We start from the raw sequence: 18,874 nt of genomic DNA, 5'->3' as shown, positions 1-18,874 counted from the left end.
CTCTTGTTTCGAATGAAGGTGCATAATTGAAAACTCAACGTGACACTCCTCGTGAAATTCTGTAGATGAAAACAAAAGGGATACAACTTATTAAAATAAGCGACAACCCTCAAAAGTCTGAACTTGTGCGAGCTAAGAATTCACGAGATCTTACCGTTTAATGTGTGATTCCTGGTACGCGTTGGATGATACGCAGAGAAAATCGATTGAACTCGTACACAAAGGAATACTAGGGACGGAGTGAGGACGTTATCGTTGAGGACACTGGCATTGGTGCGGGGGAAATGGTCGCCATATTGGTATGATTAATTTGGAGAGAATTTTAAAACAGCGAACTTTTTCCTAGATGACAAATTCGCCACGTGTACTCTATAGTAGCAATAAGTACTGAATAGGAAAGACATATGTGTAATTGACGACGTGGAAGATTTGGTGGTTATCTGTGTCTGTAGAGTAGGGATGGTGAGTGTAGGCCCACAGCACTTAAGCCACATGTGACCCATTGTACATCCTCCCAAGGAGTTGTCCTCCTAGGTCTTCGTCCATCCCGTCCTTTCCAGGAAGGTGAACAGGTGTCTGGGAGAGGACATCTCTTTTATATCGGCAGGTATAGGCCAAGACTCGCAGAACACACACTCTCTTATTGACGATAACTCCGGACATTCGCATAGGACATGCCTGACAGTTTCATCTTCCTGTTCACACATCCTGTTCCAGAGGTGTGTCCACTAGCCCTATATTATGGAGGTGTTTCTTTAGTTGCCAGTGGCCAGTCAGAAATCCTACTGTTAAGCGTAGATTTTTCCTTGTCATCGCCAGATATTTCTTCGGCGCCAGCTTCCCAGGTTCGCCCAGGGTGATCCTGGCAAGATTGCATCCTTTGATTTCATCCCATCTCTTTAGGGCTTGAGCATGGGCGTGACGTTTGACTAGTTCCGCAATTGTCGAAGTCATCAAGCCGTAGGTGTCACCAGGTCCTGAAATTTTCAGTCCAGCCGCTTCCTTGGCTAAAGAGTCCGCTACGCGATTACCTTTACACCTGTCGTGCCCTTCAATCCACCTCAGGATAATGTTATTATCTACCGAGGCTTTGGCTAAATCTTGGTGGCATTCGAGTACTAGCTCTGAGGTAACACGTTATCTGTTCAAGGCTAATATGGATTGTCTGCTATCAGTGCAAAATGTTATGTTTTTGCCAGAAATTCCTTTCCTGGTTATTTCTTTTGTGGCAATTGAGATACCAGCCAGTTCTGTTTGAACCACGCTGGTATTAATTCACCAAAATGAAATATATTTCAACAAAATGATGAATTTAGCAAAATACAAAAATAATAGGGAATAAGATTATTGCCCCTTAAATAAACTGAATTTATTGATTTTTTGTTTATCGCTACCAGAGTGATCTATGGCGCATTTGCTATTGCCGAATAGTCTAATTTTAATATATTTGCTGGCGATTGCCTTCATAATATGTACAACATGGTTCTCTAAAACCATTTGGTCATGTTCATGTTCGTGTAGATTAGAGAATAGAACATCTGTTTCGGTGAATTTCGAAAGCACACAATTTACAAAGTACGCTTCGCTGTAATTTTTATTAAGAAAATTCCTCCGTTCTTTTTGAGAGCAAAGCGTATTGCTTTTTCACACTTCCTACAAAGTTTGATGACATCTTCCGATGGAAATTGTAATCCACCGCGACTCTTTATTTTGATTAGTACTGCCTATCAGTGCATGTATAGTCTATCCATTCCCAACTGGAACGGCAATAAAAATAAGAGTACAGTCATAGACATTTCTTGCCTATGTCGCCCAGATAGTTAGTAAACGTGCTATCATATGTAATTGAGGAATAAAGGCTCGGCTAGCTGGACTGGCTGAATACTAATTTTTTGTCCGTTTCACAATATTTCTTTATCAGTGCCATGTGTTCGTGGGGTTAGGTGAGGTAGTGAGTGGTTTTGCGAACCGATTTTTGAAAACTTTTTCTAGAGATCAATAACCCTAACACCAAACTGATATTTTTGCACTCGCCGCGCGATTCGCTAACAAGGTTAGCATCTTCAGGAGAAGGAAATCGATACTGAATCTAAAGACAAGGGTTAGCTGTTTATATACCTAAAGTTTTTTGGTCCGATGCGGACCTTTTTAAATGATGATTATCCTAATTGATTTTTCGGTAATTAACTAGTTGAACCACTACCTGCAAATTAATTTTAATCCATTGTTGACAGGTAGTGGTTCCACTACCTGCAAAAAAAGAAAACAAATATTATGTGCAAAGTTCCATAAATCAGATCGTTTTTCAACCCGATGATGATTCCACCTCATCCGAATATAGCGAAAAAGAATTTTGATTTTTCTAGCAATTTTGTGGGCCTCTATTATTTTGTAAATATATGTTTGACGAGAATTCGGTATGATTATTTGTATTTTCATTGTATTTTAGAGTTTTCGACTCGAAAATCAACTACCTTAAATTTCGAAGTTTTTCATAATTATCCATCGTGGAAAAATTCAGTTGAGATAACTTTTTCATGGGGTGATCAATTACTATGATTGTAAGAACAAGTAAATGAAAAACTACCACTGAAAAATAATATGCCGACGTCTATGTCGAGGCGGAAATTCCTTGTCTGTGCTGTTCCAATTGGTATTGGAAATACTATACACATTCATCGCAATGCAAACGTTTTTTTAAATGTTTTTGGTAATAAACCCTGCAGTAACTCCATAATCTCGTTATCATGGCTATTTCCACTCGCGACCGATACAGTGCAGCACTAGTTCGTTATACCAATATAGCGGACCCTTCCCGCCGCGAACGTGGACACTCTCCGCGCCTTAACACTCCGTCCCTAGTGTTCATAGGTCCATGATCGAACTAGTCACGCTAATCAACCGGCTACCGTCTGTGTGCTGATAAGGACTTTTTACCCTCTATGACCTGAAAAATGTCTGCGCGTCGCTTCTACGGTAAGAAACACAAAATTATTCAATAGCCCAAACAAAGTTCACACTGGCCGAGTTGGAGATTGCTTTAGTAGAAATTGTCACTATATTTCTCTATTGTTCGAGGAATCGCTTGTCGATATTTGTTGGTTTGCCACTTTTAACAATAAAACTATATAAAATAAAACCTAAATTAATAACATGGCTTTTCAGCAATGAAGTTAAATAAGCTAACGTATATGGAAAATATAATTTGACTGTACTATAAATAGGATTCGTATAGACGTGCGCCAGGTCGATCTTCAACCTAGCACTACTACAAATCAATAGCGATATTTTTAAAACGCTTAATAGAGGAGTATTGAAACGTAAATAAGTCATCTGCGACTGTATGACTCATAGCCGGTAAGAAAATCAACGAAATCCAAAACAATATTCTGATTCAAAAGGCGGCGCTTTGGTCGCTTCTAAAGAGGCGGGCGGTATCCTCTATAAAAACTTCACCTCAAAGTACTACTTCCTCCTCTTTAATGGAGTTAGTGATTGCGATAAGTTCTGATAGCCGACGGATTTTGTTTGTTGTGTAAGTTTTATATATAATAATATGATATAAAATGTAGTGAAAAAACTATATTATCAAATTTTCACAGAAACCGTTTATAGAACCGTTACAAGTTTGTGTAATATTAAGCTGCTTATCATTAGACTGTATTAACCTGTGAAGTGTTTATCGCTGAACGTGTTTTTCAATGTCTTCAGGTACATCTTTTAGTATGTTGACGAATACGTGTTTTTAGGTAGGGTGAAGAAGTAGATATGTGATTCTCAATTTATAGAAGATGAAAATTCTTATTTATCGAGCCTAAAGTATGTGATAATCTCACAATTAAATGTTTGTACAAGTATCACCCTAGTCCCTAGTCCATCAAAAATATAGACGGGGTATTTCTTACTGTTTTTTGGGGCACATAACCTTCCGCAATCTGAAAAATGAACAAACCTAAATCAATAATCTGCTGAAGTGTAATAAAGGGCAAACTGAAAAATTCACCTCGAAAAGTTGCTGTGTAATTTAAACCACTGAAGAATCGAATTAGTCAGTAACCTGTCGTATTCATAAATTTTGCCTACAAATTGAAAAAGCTATTGAAAAAAATAAAATGCCTATACTTAACTTTCTTTAGTGGTTGACGTTTCGGAAAACAATATTTTTCCGTTTCAAAAACCAAAAATCCACTTGAAAACTTTCGCTTTTCATAATTGAGGCGAAGAAAACAAAATTTCACAAAAGAACGTCGTTAAATACGATCACTATTCCTATTTAGGAATCACACGTTGAAAGGTAAGACCTCGTTAATCCTTATCTCGCACAAGTTTCGACTTCTGAGGGTTGTCGTTCGTAGGGGTGCGACAGCTGGTTAACCGTAAAACAGATTTTTAAACAGATTTACCTGAGATAACCTCAGGAGTACTTTGATCTATGATTGGCAAAATTACTCATTTCATTTAACAGTATGTGTTCATAAACGATGATTATTCTCAAAAATCAAATTTTCCTCACAAAAATTACATACAGTGTCACCATTAAAAGTGCGCACCATATGGGAAACTTTTTTTTCGAAAAGTTTCAATGAAGTTTAACTTCGGCACTTGTTTACGCTTTAAATTTAACTTAAAATGATGCGGCCAACTGCGACCCACTGACGTTCAGTGTTTGTCAAATTCAACTTTTTTTTGAAAAAAATTGAAAAAGTGCATTTCTAGATCGAATTTAACAAAAAGTTAAGTACTTGAAAAAGTTGTGTCTACGGCAATTTTATATTCATATGCCAAATTTTATGCAACTAGGATAAAGTTAACGTTTTGCTTATTTTTCACAGATATCCCCTTTATTTTAAAAAACAAGTTCGGTTAATTGTCATCAATTCATGTATACATAACAAACTCATCATGGAGCTTAACTTTTCTGATAAATTTTTACTTATACGGACATTTTTATAGAGAAATTAAAAATGTGCTATAAAAATTTTAACATGACTGGTACAAAGTTTCAATCACTTGGCTATTTTCTTAAACAAACCTTTGATTTCGAAAAAGCAGAGGCAACTAAAAAAAATGCAAATAATTTCGATAGAACTATTATTATTATTATAAATTTTAAACAACAATAATATATTCTACAATGTTCAAGGTTCGAATCTAGGTCTATCCTTATTTTTATTTAATTTTTTTTCTAAAAAGTTTATAATTAGAGTGATTTATTACCCAGCTTACTGTTCTATTTTTCAAAAAACATACTTTAATTTGTTCCAACATGCTCTAAAATTTTCGTTAGCTACAAGAGAAACTAGGTCAATAAGGTATGAGCTCACAAACGGTCATAAAGATGGTACGTTAGTTCATGTCTTATATTTTCCATAAATCATATATTCTAGTAGTAAAATCACACTAGTAATCTTCGGTGCCGTTGTTTTCAGTCAATAAAGATGGTGAAGAAGACACCCACCCATGACCATCTACGGGAAAGGATGCATTTATCATGTAAAAACAGCGTTTCTTCGCCTAGTGTTTATTTCACGTGTAAATATTGGTAACCCCTTGAAACGGATACCGAACACACTTTATGCACTTAACTTCATTGTTCCTTCGTTGCAGTGGGAGTTTCTAAAAATGAAAAGGTCGGTTATATTGGATGTGGAACATATTATCTCGATGGTGCATTCAGTATATAATAGTAATGTATCCAGTGTGTAGCGTAGCGATAAGCATAAGATACCTTTTTTATTCGAAAAGGAGAGATAAAATCTATATATCGTCATTTACTCTATTTTGAAAACATACAGCAACGTGAAGTGTGGAAAAAGAAATAAATATGGCCATGATAAGTTAGGTTAGTTTAATAGTAAAACTAGCAGAACCCATTATTTTTTTTCAATCCACTAATTGAAAAAAACTCCACATAGAAAATCAGTTTTAGGGGATGATAGGAACCTAAAATGAGACTGAAATTATGACGTAGTCTGATTCAACCCAGTATTGAAAAAAATTTTTATAAAATTAAATTTCCAACATCTTCATAACAAAACAGACTTTTCAATACATATTTGGATGTTATGTTTGGAATAACTTCTGAACCGCTCAGTATATAGCCATACTTATATTTTTCAAAGTACTTTCCTGACGTAATCCTAATATGAAAAGCAATATATGTCATTTCTTTCAAAAAAAGTCAACTTTGATAGACCACCCTTTTCTAAGAACCATATACAGGCCGTTTCTTTTATCATGTGGTAACATTGCTATATTCTAAACTATGACGATGTAATAATGAATATTCGATAAAACGTTTCGTGTCAACATGGCTACCCTCAACTTTTTTTTTTAAATACGGGCCTGCCTTTTTTATTACAGATGTTGATAAAGCAATACATTCACAATTCAAGGGTATATCACATTTGATATTTTTATAGCGTTTCATTTGAAATAACCACCATCATCAGTGACAACAATCAAACAGAAAAACAATTTATTTTATCATGATCTTTTGGGACAAATTAAACCAATACGGAAAATCAAAGCTTCATGGCAATCTACATCAAATGCTAGAATTGACGACCTCTTTGTAGAATGCACATGAGTTCTCGGTCCAGACAATTTCAGTGACAATTTTCTTGCATAATAGGTGTAATACTTTGTTTGAAGGTGATTGACAATGTTTCGTGATGAATTTCACTAGTTCGGATTTCCATTGTCTACTATATAAAATGATTTGAAATCCCTGAAACAAGTAAAAAAGAATAATTAAAAAAGAATAGTTGAAAATAACAATTATATTAAGCAACAATAAACCTGAAAAGAAATGATAGTGAAATAACCTACAAGTAAAAATATAATAATTGAATAAATAAAAATTAAAGGAATGAAAAAAAAAATAATAAAAAAAAATATATATATAATTGTTATTTTCAACTATATAATTGTTATTTTCAACTATTCTTTTTTAATTATTCTTTTTTACTTGTTTCAGGGATTTCAAATCATTTTATATAGTAGACAATGGAAGTCCGAACTAGTGAAATTCAGGCGTAATACTAATACATGCATCTCTTATTTTTTGTTTGAGATGGTCGATATCTGTACTTGGTGTTGAAAAAACTTCCTTTATGCATTCCCAGACGAAAAAATCTAAAGGGATCGAGCTGGCCAGTTAATTGGTACATTGTTTCCAATCCATTTTCTTGGGAATATGGAATGGGAATAAATGTTCCCTTACTTTTGCTGCATTATGGGGAGGAGCGCCGACCTGTTGAAAATGTTGTATTTCATGGCGGATATTCAGTGGCAATTCATCTAAGTAGCCATAAAATTCATTGAATAGAAAATGAAGATACATTTCACTATTCAAATGATCAGTGTAAAAGAAAGGGCCAAAGATGTTTGTTCCCATAATTCCCAACCAAACATTTATTCCGAATCTTTCTTGGAAATTGTTTTCCCCATGTAAATGTTCATTTGTATTATTCCACCTATAATGGATATTTCTGTTGAACCAACCATTATTTTTTTACAAATATTTCCAACTTTCCTATTCCTACACCTTAACCACTTCTCAAATCGTACTCTCCTTCCGTAGTATTATATTTGTTCTTTTATAATATAATAATAACAACAACGTTTATTTACACTGAAAAAATATACAAATACATATTACAAAAGTTACATACAATGTTGGATTCATCATAGATTTTGTGGGAAATTTCTCGTGAAGAACAATCTTAATTACCATAATTGTTGTAACAGGCCAATCCTAAATTAAAAAAAAATACATTTTTCTTTTCCATTTTTTAATATTTTCCGAAATAACAATTCCATTCGAGAAAAAAAAACAAAAACAGCATTTTTGGTTTTTCCCGTATAACTCGAGAAGGGCGAGAGTCCCCGTAAATTTTTTTCAACCATTGTATTGTTTCCGATGACAATTACCTTTTTTCCCATTGATTTGTCTTCGTATTTGTTACGGTTTAAAATATAGTAATGTTACCACAAGATAAAAGAAACGGCCTATATATTGGAGACATTTCAAAAAAACCCAATGCGTTAATATCTGAAAGTTTTATCCAAAACTTCAATCCGTTATCTCAAACTTTTAAGTAATGCTACATTTCGATTGATTGGCCTTGGTGGACGAGCAAAATCTGTTAAAATCGCTTCAATACTCTGTAAACGCTGTGCCTAGCCTTCAACTATTTTATATTTTTTGCATTTGGGGAAATGATCATTGTATATCAATTGTGCTCTATGGTTAATTTTTCCCAAGCGATCACGAGAGCGTCAAATATGTTACATACTATGTTATAATTTTGACCTTTCTGTCAGGCCTATGTTAGATTTCCGTCATTCTAATCAATTCATTTATCAACGATATCAACGGAAGCCCATTACTTCATTGAAATATGTTATAGAATCACTTGAATTGTATATTTCATTACGTACTTATCATTAAATTAAACACGGTTCGAAATCTACTTGCTAAGTTGAGTCACAGCATAGATAACCTTAATTGTTCATTTGAATTACCTTCACACTTTTGTTTCTTTACCAATCGGTTGATGCATTCTGGTTTTAAATCGGGGCAATCCATTCACTGAATAGTGAGATGTTGTAGATTCAAAGCTTAATGAAAGACTATTTTGTAATTTATTTATTTATTTATTGTAACAGAAATAATAATAAAACAATTTGTGAATTCAACGAAAGTCATTTTTTTGTGGAGGAAAATCAGTTTTTTATCAACCTTTTTTTGGGTATTTGTTACCTTCCACAATCTGAAAAATATAAAAATTATAATGGAGAACTTTATTCAAGTGTAGAAGGGCTAACTTTTTAGTTTACCCCGATAAGTTACTGCGTAAAAATCAAAATATTTTTACAAAGAAAAATGTTCTATTTATCAGTAACTTGTCGTATTTAACAATTTTGCCTGTCAAAAAAATTATTAAGAAATAATACGATACTTATCTTGACGTTTCTGAGGCCAAAATCTGCCTCCGTCTTCAGAAATGGACAAAAACATTTTTGATGATTTACTTCTTTACTTCTTCGACAGATGTCAAAGGAGTTTTGAAATATGAAAGTATGTCAATGTTGTTGATTGATAACTGAAACATTCGATTGAAGAAAAATTTGGATAGTGGCGAAATGGCAACAGACTGATATCGGAGAGCACCTTGTATTACATCGAATGTTTCAGTTGGCAATCAACAACATTGACATAATTTCATATTTCAAAACTCCTTTGACATCTGTCGAAGAAGTAAAGAAGTAAATCATCAAAAAGGGATAACTGCCAATATATTAGAATTTTTTGTCCATTTCTGAAGACGGAGGCAGATTTTGGCTTCCGAAACGTTAAGATAAGTATCGTATTATTTCTTAACAATTTTTTTGACAGGCAAAATTGTTAAATACGACAAGTTACTGATAAATAGAACATTTTTCTTTGTGAAAAATACTTTAATTTTTACGCAGTAACTTATCGGGGTAAACTAAAAAGTTCAACGGGTAAATTACATATAGGTGAAAGAAATCAAGTACCTAGGAGTTATAATAGATAAAAACTCAAAATGGGGTACCTACCCATATTCACTATCCAACAAAGTGAGAAAGTTAATATATAAATTTTATCAATTACGACAGATCCTTTCTAAAAATCTCATTTTATTAATTTACAAATCACTGGCTAAATCACTCTTTCGTTATGGTATTCTAGTATGGGGTGGAATGTACAAAAATGCACTCAAATAATTAAATGTAATTCAAAATTGTGTTCTAAAAATTATATATGGGAAAACAAAACGTTATCAGAGAAGACTACTTTATAATGAAGATGTTGGTAAGATAAAATATCTATATTTTCATAGCCCGTGTATACATGCTTACAAATACAAGCAACAAAATCATCCTTTACATGACTATAGAACGAGAAGTGCTACAAATCATCACTTTAGAATTCCCAACTGCAACAAAAATATTGATGTTTGATTTATACTTTACCTAAAGCATTCAACCTTCTTCCTTCCAGTATAGAAGAGATGAAAACTTTCAATAAATTTAGTGTTCTTTCAAAAAAATATATTTTCCATATTTATCACACTTTTCTAACTATAATGAATGAATAAATTATTGCAACATTTACATACTTCACTGACATACGCATATGAAGTTATCACTATGTATTGTTAATAATCCTAAGCCATTATATTATTTAAGATAAGACTAATTTGAAATTTGAATGTATAATAGAGTTGCACAATACAAGTGTTCAATCACTATTATCGCTTCATTAAGATAATCAGAGAATTATTATATTATACTTATATTATATTATTATTCTCATTAACATATTTACATATAATTATTTACATTAGACATTTATCTATCAAATTGAAATAGAAATAGATGAAATGTTATATTTTATATTTCACAAAACATATTGTAATAGACTTAGTGTAATATGGTACTTTTCAATAAATCTCAAAATTTTCAGTAAATATTTCTTATTTATATTTTCATCAATATTAGGTAGCGAAATAATAATTTTCTTTTATGGTTATTAAATGTTCAACAAGGTTATCCACCTTAGAATTAATAAATGTTTCGTAAAGTTATTATATGGTTATTACATTGTATTTATTTGTGAGGCACAAAGTCAGGCCATACTAACACAGCAAGTGTTTACAGATCATGCTTAGCCTCAGTTCAATGAGTATTATAGACAATAAACGGAGTCATCAATAAATTTTAACTTTCAAAAGAATATAAAGGTAACGCTATAGCCAAAACAGGAGATTTACTGCAAAATCAGTAGACTTGGCAACACTGAACACGATATGCAGTAGATTGATTCGCAATATCCGCAGTTTAATTGCATTACGACTTCGTTATGAAAGATTCGATTTTCTTGCTCGTGGCATTGTAGATGATACTCTGATGGATATTGTTGATTCTGCTTCTATGATGGCATAACAATTATTCGTGCACTCACAATCACATATATGTGTGTGTTCGTGTACGCGTGCGAGTACGCGCGCGCGTGTGTGTGTGTGTGTGTGACATTTCTCCTAGATAATTTAGAATTGTTTCATCAATTTATTTTTAATCTATAGTTACCTCTAGAGTTCCTATTTTTACATGAATCAATTTTTTTCAGATGGTACTTCCGAAAGATTAAGCGCATAGAAGCAGAAAAGAAGTTACTACTACCAGAAAACGAACATGGAGCATTTCTAATCAGAGATTCTGAGAGCAGACATAACGACTATTCTCTGTCAGGTAAGTTAGTCGTTATCAGAAATCTTTTGGTTACTAAGATATTGTTGAAGTTAACGGGAGTAAACGTCTTCTCAAAAATTGCTCGTGGTTCCACAATAAATTTTGAAGAAATTTGCAAAAAAACGTAGAAAAGAATATATTTTTCATCACTACATTTCCTAATAATAGGAACCATATACAGTGTGTAAAAGTCAAATGGAATAAATTCATTATTTCGGTACATATTTTAAATCCCGAAACACGTCAAATTCAAATTATAATTTGAAATACTTCAACGGAAAAATGCTACCCTTACCTTCAACCCCGTCGAATGACAGCTACAACCCCAATTTTAAAAAAATGAGAAGTATAGGCTTGTGATATATCGTTTGAAAGTTCTCTTCATTCTCTATTCAATAATGTTATCGCTTTCAAGTTTATTGCAACAATTAAAATAAAAAAAATTAAAATGATGGAGTTACCGAAATTCGATAGAATTCACTCAAAACTCATTGCAATATACTCTAAACTTATTTCATGTTGAGGTATTGATAATAAGAAAGTATGCAAAAACCATATAGCAATGTTCTTTTTAGATGGTATCCTTTAAAAAACTGTAAATAATTTCTGTGGCAACGTTAGTTTGAAACGCCTCGTCAACTTATTTTGTATGTTATAACATTATTTGTCAGTATTTTAATTTAAGTTTAAAGTTCGTTATCTTCAAGTCTGACAAATGGTTAGATTAATGGAAATGCATAAAATAACAGTTTTACCAATGATTGGTTACGGAGATAAAACCAGAACACAACAGGAAGTAGGTCGCCTATTTCATGAGGAATTTCTCAAGGAACAATAAGCAAAATAGAGAAGCAGTTTCGCGAGCTTAGTCATGTGGGGCAGATAAAAAAGCAGCTGCCAATGCAATGAGTGATGAACTCAAATTAGATGTGATGCTTGAGTATGAGTAAAATCCACATAAATCGAGTAGACAGGCATCCACTACATTCAATGTTAGCCATACATCGATATTAAACATATTAAAAGAAAATAAAATGCATTCCTTTAAAATGGTAGCTACTCAGGAGCTCATGGAAGACAATTTTGATAGAAGAACTTATTTTTGTGAGCAAATGATGGACATGGACGTCTTGGGGAAGAAATCAAAAGTGCCATTAGAATAACTTATAAAAAATCCATTCAGAAAAATGAGAGCGAGATTATCCATAACTCCAATCAGTTTTGGTCATTCATTAACAAGTCAAAATATACGAATGAAATCGGAGATAAAATGTTACACGACGGCAAGCTACTCGATAATCCCTCAGATATTCTTGATGGTTTTGCAGATTTCTTCAGTTGTTCTTATATAGTGTCAACATCAAGTGACCATGCGAACAATAGCAGCTTAGTAATCAAAAACTTTTGTATTGAAGATGTTTATCATATCCCAAAAAAATTAAAGCCTAAATTTACTGCGGGATCTGATCATACTCCAGCATTCTTGATTAAAGATTGTGTCTCAGCTCTGGTTGAACCACTAACAACTCTTAATTAATATATGCCTGAAAACATCAACTGTACCATCAATATGGAAAATGTCGAAAGTCTGCCCAATTTTCAAAAAAGGAGATAAAAAATTACAGACAAATTTTTATCATAAATATGCAACTTTTGTAAAGTGTCATGTCAGCAACATTATTAGCCCCAATCGACACGGTTTCATGAAAGGATATTCAACCACCACCAATCTTGTAACAATCACTCAATGTATTGCAGAGGGTATTGATTATCAGTCTCAGACTGATGTCACCTACACTGATTTTTCTAAAGCGGTCGACAGACTTAACCATAGTATCCTGATCAACAAGCTTTCGACTTTTGGATTATCCAATGTTGGATAGCAATATCATCCAATTAGAGAACGTTTTGGTTTCTGATGAGTGTACAGTGTCTCTTAACGGTCATGCAAATCGCCAATATAGTCAACGGAAAATCCTCACTGGATGAGAGAAAAACACGCAATACTCTGAAAAGGTTAATGTTTGGGCAGGGATTGTAGAAAATCATATCATTTGTCCCTTTTTCATTGAGGGCATCTTAAATGGTGATATGGTTTCAGCAGGATGGAGCACCACCATATTACCAAGTTAATGTCCGGCAATACCTCAATAGAACATTTCCCAATCGGTGTATAAGGGAGGCGAGGATCGATTGAATGGCCAGCGCGATCACCTGATCTTTCATCATTAGATTTTTTAAGGGGATATCTAAATAACAATGTGTACAAAACTAAACTTTCGGATTTGAATTACTTAAAAGAACGAATAACGCTTGCGACAGACAGTTTTATTTGAGATTAGGGTGTTGCCAAGACGTTCGCGGTGAACACTTTGAACATCTACTTCGTTAACATCCATAGTTCTTTTTCGTATTCTACATTTCATTACGTTTTAGTTTTTGAGTGTATTTTATCGAATTTCGGTAGCTGCTGTTAGCCACGTACTTCCAATATACAAGGAGGATACTTTTTCGATAAATGATGACCAATTGAATGAAGAAGAAAAATCCATAATAAATTCAAGAGTTTGCGAAATACAAAGCAAAAATCGTAATACTATATTTTCACTTTATCCCTCTTGAGGCCATATTTTTCAAAATAATCTAGAAAGTCACTAAATAACATTTTTCATAGGACGTTTCGTGATTTCTGGCTCTCCATCTAATGAATACGGACCTGGATATTTTTCCATCTCTTTCGTTAGGTAATTATCTCGTGCATACATGATATTACAAAATTACAAGCAGGCCAAGTCAGTCGAACACTTTCTGTGATAGTGTTTTGAGAAGAAACAAATCCCAAGCCTTTCTTCTAATTTCCAGCCTCCCATTATGGGGATGGAACTATACATGATACAACTTAGCATCCTCAGGATATGGTTAGGGGCTGAACTCTATACTTCGAGCCTCTACCTGAAGTAATATTGTAAAAATCTCTTACTTTTTTGGCAAAAGTTAAGTTTCTCTATGTCTCGATCCATATGTTATATATTAAATATCTTGAAAATGGATAAAATTACTTTAAAATGAGTTATTACCTTTATTATTTATCATGAAATTCTCCGCAAAATGGTCTGACACTGTTTTCCTATAAATAAATCACCATTTTTTTCAAAATCTGCATTTAATTTATACTATGTACATGATGTTTCTTGATTACTATCAATTTTAAAAGAAAAGTTCTTAAGACTCTTCAGTTTCGAAGTGATAACGGATATTTTTGTAGATGTCGCAAACTGCTTATTTTGATAGAAGGTTAAGTTATATAATTGATTATTTCATGGAGATAACTGCTGAAAATACGAACTCAGTGATGCAAAAATGGGGGTTAGTGAAACATAAAAGTTGAAAAAATTCAATGAAAAATCGACTTCTTTAATGATATTTTGATTCTTCAGAAAACGTATCCATTTTTATAAAATTCCGGTATACTTGAATAAGCTCAGTGAAGTGTAGAAAATTTTATAAGGAAACAAGTTTTGTAATTGTTTAAAAATATGTTTTCCGTTAACCAGCTATCGCACCCCTACGAACGACAACCCTCAGAAGTCGAAACTTGTGCGAGCTAAGGACTAACGAGGGCTTACCTTTTAACGTGTGATTCCTAACAATTGAATTGCTTTTCGAGTTTCTACTAAAATCGTCCATACATTTTATCCATATTTTTGTCCTTTACAGTTCGTGATGGAGATACTGTTAAGCATTATAGAATACGACAATTAGACGAAGGCGGATTTTTCATAGCACGAAGAACTACATTTAGGACTCTTCAAGAGTTAGTGCAACACTACAGCAATGATGCAGATGGCTTGTGTGTTAACCTTTGCAAACCTTGTGTGCAGGTAAGAGACACTAAGAATATAATGAATCATATCAACTCCAAAATTCAAAATCTAAGAAAAATATTTTATGACAGCAGCTATTGGCTACATTTATTATTATTATTTGATTTCGTTCATTTATTAATGTCTACTTTATTTTTTTGTGCAGAGTAAGATACCTGAGGTATGTTGTTTTCATTTTCTCTGTCACCTTACCTTTCTATCATGTTTCTCAAGTTTTTGAGTTAATTTTAATGCATCTTATATTTTGTCGCATGTCAATTTCCATAATTAATCAGTTTGCCAACTGAAACGTTTTGAACATATTTAATAAATAATACATTCAAGTTTATGCTGTTTTGTCTTCCTATCCTCTGTAATTTTGTTTAATTCATCTTCCTTAGAATTATTATCAATTTGAATTACCATTGTCATATAGGAAAAGTCAATAGCTGTTTATTTTGCATGTTTACTATCACTGATAATAACAAGAGGTTGTTTATGAAACAAATTGAGAAATGCCATTAAATTGCTTGATATATTTATATTACTCATCAAATTTTACACAGCTGTACATATTCTTTGTTTCCCCATTTCAACTTATTCCTTTATAATATAACATGAATTTTGAAGTTGAATTATTGAGAAACCTCTAGTCCCTTTTTGAAGAAATGAATTGAGGAAAAGTCCCTCCATAAAATTTCATAATAATTATCTCTTGGAAAAACGTATCAGAAAATAAGTTTATAACAATTGAAATTGTTATTTCATGAATTCATATTGCAACACAGAGGAAATGATGGAATAAACTGAGATTGAAAAGTGAAAATTTAATTTAAAAAAAAACTTAACACATTTGTAGTTCCACAACATTTTTTAATAATAATTTTAGATCCTTCAGGATCACAAATCAGTCCAAATAATAGTGAAATAATGATCAAAAATGTATTTTACACCCATGACATTTAAAAAACAAATTCAACACTTCTTTCTACGATTTTAACAAGACTTGAGAGTTGATAATTCTCCAGAGAAATCTCCAGATTACTCAGTCAGCAAGCAATTTTCAATATGTTAACGTATTTCAGGTGGAGAAACCCCAGCCTGAAGGTTTGTCTCACCGGACCCGAGATCAGTGGGAAATTGAGCGAACATCCTTGAAATTCATTCGAAAATTGGGTCATGGTCAGTTTGGAGAAGTTTGGGAAGGAATGTGGAACAATACCACAGCTGTCGCCATAAAGACTCTGAAACCGGGGACTATGGATCCCAAGGATTTCCTTGCCGAAGCACAGATAATGAAGAAATTGAGGCATCAGAAACTGATTCAATTATATGCTGTATGTACTGTTGAAGAACCCATTTACATCATCACAGAGTTAATGAGAAACGGTTCTTTATTGGAATTCCTGCAAGGGAAAGGAAAAGGGCTGAAGTTAGCACAGTTGATAGATATGGCTGCTCAGATAGCAACAGGAATGGCATACTTAGAATCTCAGAATTATATACACAGAGACCTTGCGGCAAGAAATGTTCTAGTAGCTGAACCACACGTTGTCAAGATTGCAGATTTCGGCCTGGCCAGATTAATTAAGGTAAATCATATTAAATTATATTTGAAGAAATGTTCTATAATTATAGATATATTATTAATTTTTTTATATAATGCGTCTATATTGTCTCCTTTGCTTAAAGAAATAGAGATTCTATTTATGATCCCCAAAAAATATTTCAATTCAGAAGCTAAAGGATTTACAGAAATGGAAACGGGTTTATTAACATTCACAAGTCGATTTTTACCTTTCCTTTTCTATTCTGGGGGCGTCTATCTTGTCTTTTTCTTTCAAGTTGCCAGAAAACACTATATTATATTTATTTCATACAAAACTTCCAGACAGGGCATATGCTTGTGTAAATAGGTTAACCAAAATGTTTAATCAAAAATGAATATTAACTGTTTGATAATATGAAAATATTTATGACTATCATTAAATTAGAAAACTTTATTTGTTATAGATTTTTCATTTTTTCAGACAATTCATTAAAAACACCTATACATTTCGAAATCATATTATTATTATTTCCATTATTAGTATTTATTATGTCAAGATGGACATTATTGCAACTTTTTGTTGCATCTAATTTATAATGTTTTATGAATTGAATATACCTTTTTTGACAATTTATATAGGAATTTAGCTTTTTTCAAAAGAGTATTATAGTTCAAAGTTCATATTTTCAGTGGTTTTTTACAATTCCAAAAATGGAGTATACTATGATTTTTTAAATATGACCTGTACAGCTAGGTATATATGACCATTATGTATTAGAATTTATATATGAGTATCTATAAAAGTATTTTTCTGATCGCTCCCACCAGAGATATAATCGAGACTTCAATTTTATTTATATGACTTTCAAAAATAAAAACTTATTAGACTGAAATATTCATTATTGTCAACTCAGTTGATTATTTTATTTATAATAAATAAGGCACCTCAGTAGAACAGAAACAGAATCGATTTCTTATGATGTTCTTTCGCAATGCTTTTCAAAAGCAATATATAAGTGACTCCGCCTTTCCTTTTTATGTTGAAGAAATAAATTGATCAACTGGCCATTGTCTGTTATTATTCTGAAACGCTTCATCACTTCTTTGACTCTGACCTAAAGTATGGACATTATTTTTTTGTTCCCTTATACTAGAAATATATTTAATATAGGGTGTTTCCTAACTACGGTATAAAACTTCAGAGGGTGATTCTTTAGGTCGTTTTGAAAAGAAAGTTCTTATGAACATATATCCGGAGTTGTTTCGTTTCTGAGATACAGGTCGTTGAAATTAAAAAAAAAACGGTATTTAAAAAATATAAATATCCTTACACCGATTTGGTGGAAATTTGCTACAGTTATTTGAAATTATGACACGTTTATTCAATCCCAACTAGATTGAAATTATTAGGTCCAGTAGATTCTTAGTGGGTACCACAGCCAACAATATTGGTAAAAAAAATACGCCACTGACTTGTTGTAATTTTTAATTTTTTTAGATTAAACAACTAAAAACTCGAATTGTCGCTTGTATTTTCTTTATATCACCTTCGTTTCAGTGAAAAAAATAGTAGAGGAGTTTTACAAACAAGAGCCTTCAGATGACCCCATAAATAGAAATCTAGAGGATTCATATAAGGACTGCGAGCTGGTCAATTTTGAGGTCCTGCACACCCGATTTAGCGATTTGGGTAGGCTAGCAATTAGGGTAGGTGATGTCGAGATGCTGACGAGCAAGAACACTAAAATGAGCTGGAGCCCCGTCGTGCATAAAGCACATGTTGCCTCTTAGAAGTACCGCCATTTCTAACAAAATGGGTAAATGATCTCCCAAAAAGTCCGTGTCGGATTCAATTGTTAATCTTGCTGGTAGAAAAATGGGCCAATTAGGTACTCACCAATAATTCCTACCCAAACGTTCAGCCAAAATCGTTGCTGAAAATGACTTTCTCTAATAACGTGAGGATTTTTGTCAGCCCAAAAATAGTCACTGTGAAAATTCATAATAGCATCTCTTAAAAAATTTGCTTCGTCCTTGAAATATTTCAAGGGGCTTACCTGCTGGTGAAACGGAAGTGTGCTATCAAAAAATAAACAAGTTATCCTGGAGAGCCACCTCAATTGATAAGAGTTGTCAGTTACTCACACACTATTGAATTATTATTACTAATGAAATAAAT

The 18,874-nt window shown here is 32.8% G+C and overlaps 1 protein-coding gene across 2 annotated transcripts in view; it reads left to right on the top strand.

Annotated features, from left to right (window-relative positions):
• Positions 1-18,874, top strand: part of Src42A (Tyrosine-protein kinase Src42A) — a 261,237-nt gene that overhangs the window by 238,598 nt on the left and 3,765 nt on the right. For both annotated transcript variants that reach the window (XM_074180509.1, XM_074180508.1), the window contains 3 exons: positions 11,162-11,283; positions 15,001-15,164; positions 16,232-16,738. In XM_074180509.1, the coding sequence (XP_074036610.1) occupies positions 11,162-11,283; positions 15,001-15,164; positions 16,232-16,738 (793 nt within the window). The remainder of the gene's footprint in view (positions 1-11,161; positions 11,284-15,000; positions 15,165-16,231; positions 16,739-18,874) is intronic.

This window comes from Leptinotarsa decemlineata, unplaced genomic scaffold (assembly GCF_025532065.1).
Source record: "Leptinotarsa decemlineata unplaced genomic scaffold, Ldec_3_MD MMD2_tig00026299_RagTag_RagTag, whole genome shotgun sequence".
In the NCBI taxonomy this organism is placed as follows: Eukaryota; Metazoa; Arthropoda; class Insecta; order Coleoptera; family Chrysomelidae; genus Leptinotarsa; species Leptinotarsa decemlineata.
The sequence above is the reverse complement of the archived record's forward strand: the minus strand, read 5'-3'. Positions and strand labels throughout refer to the sequence as shown.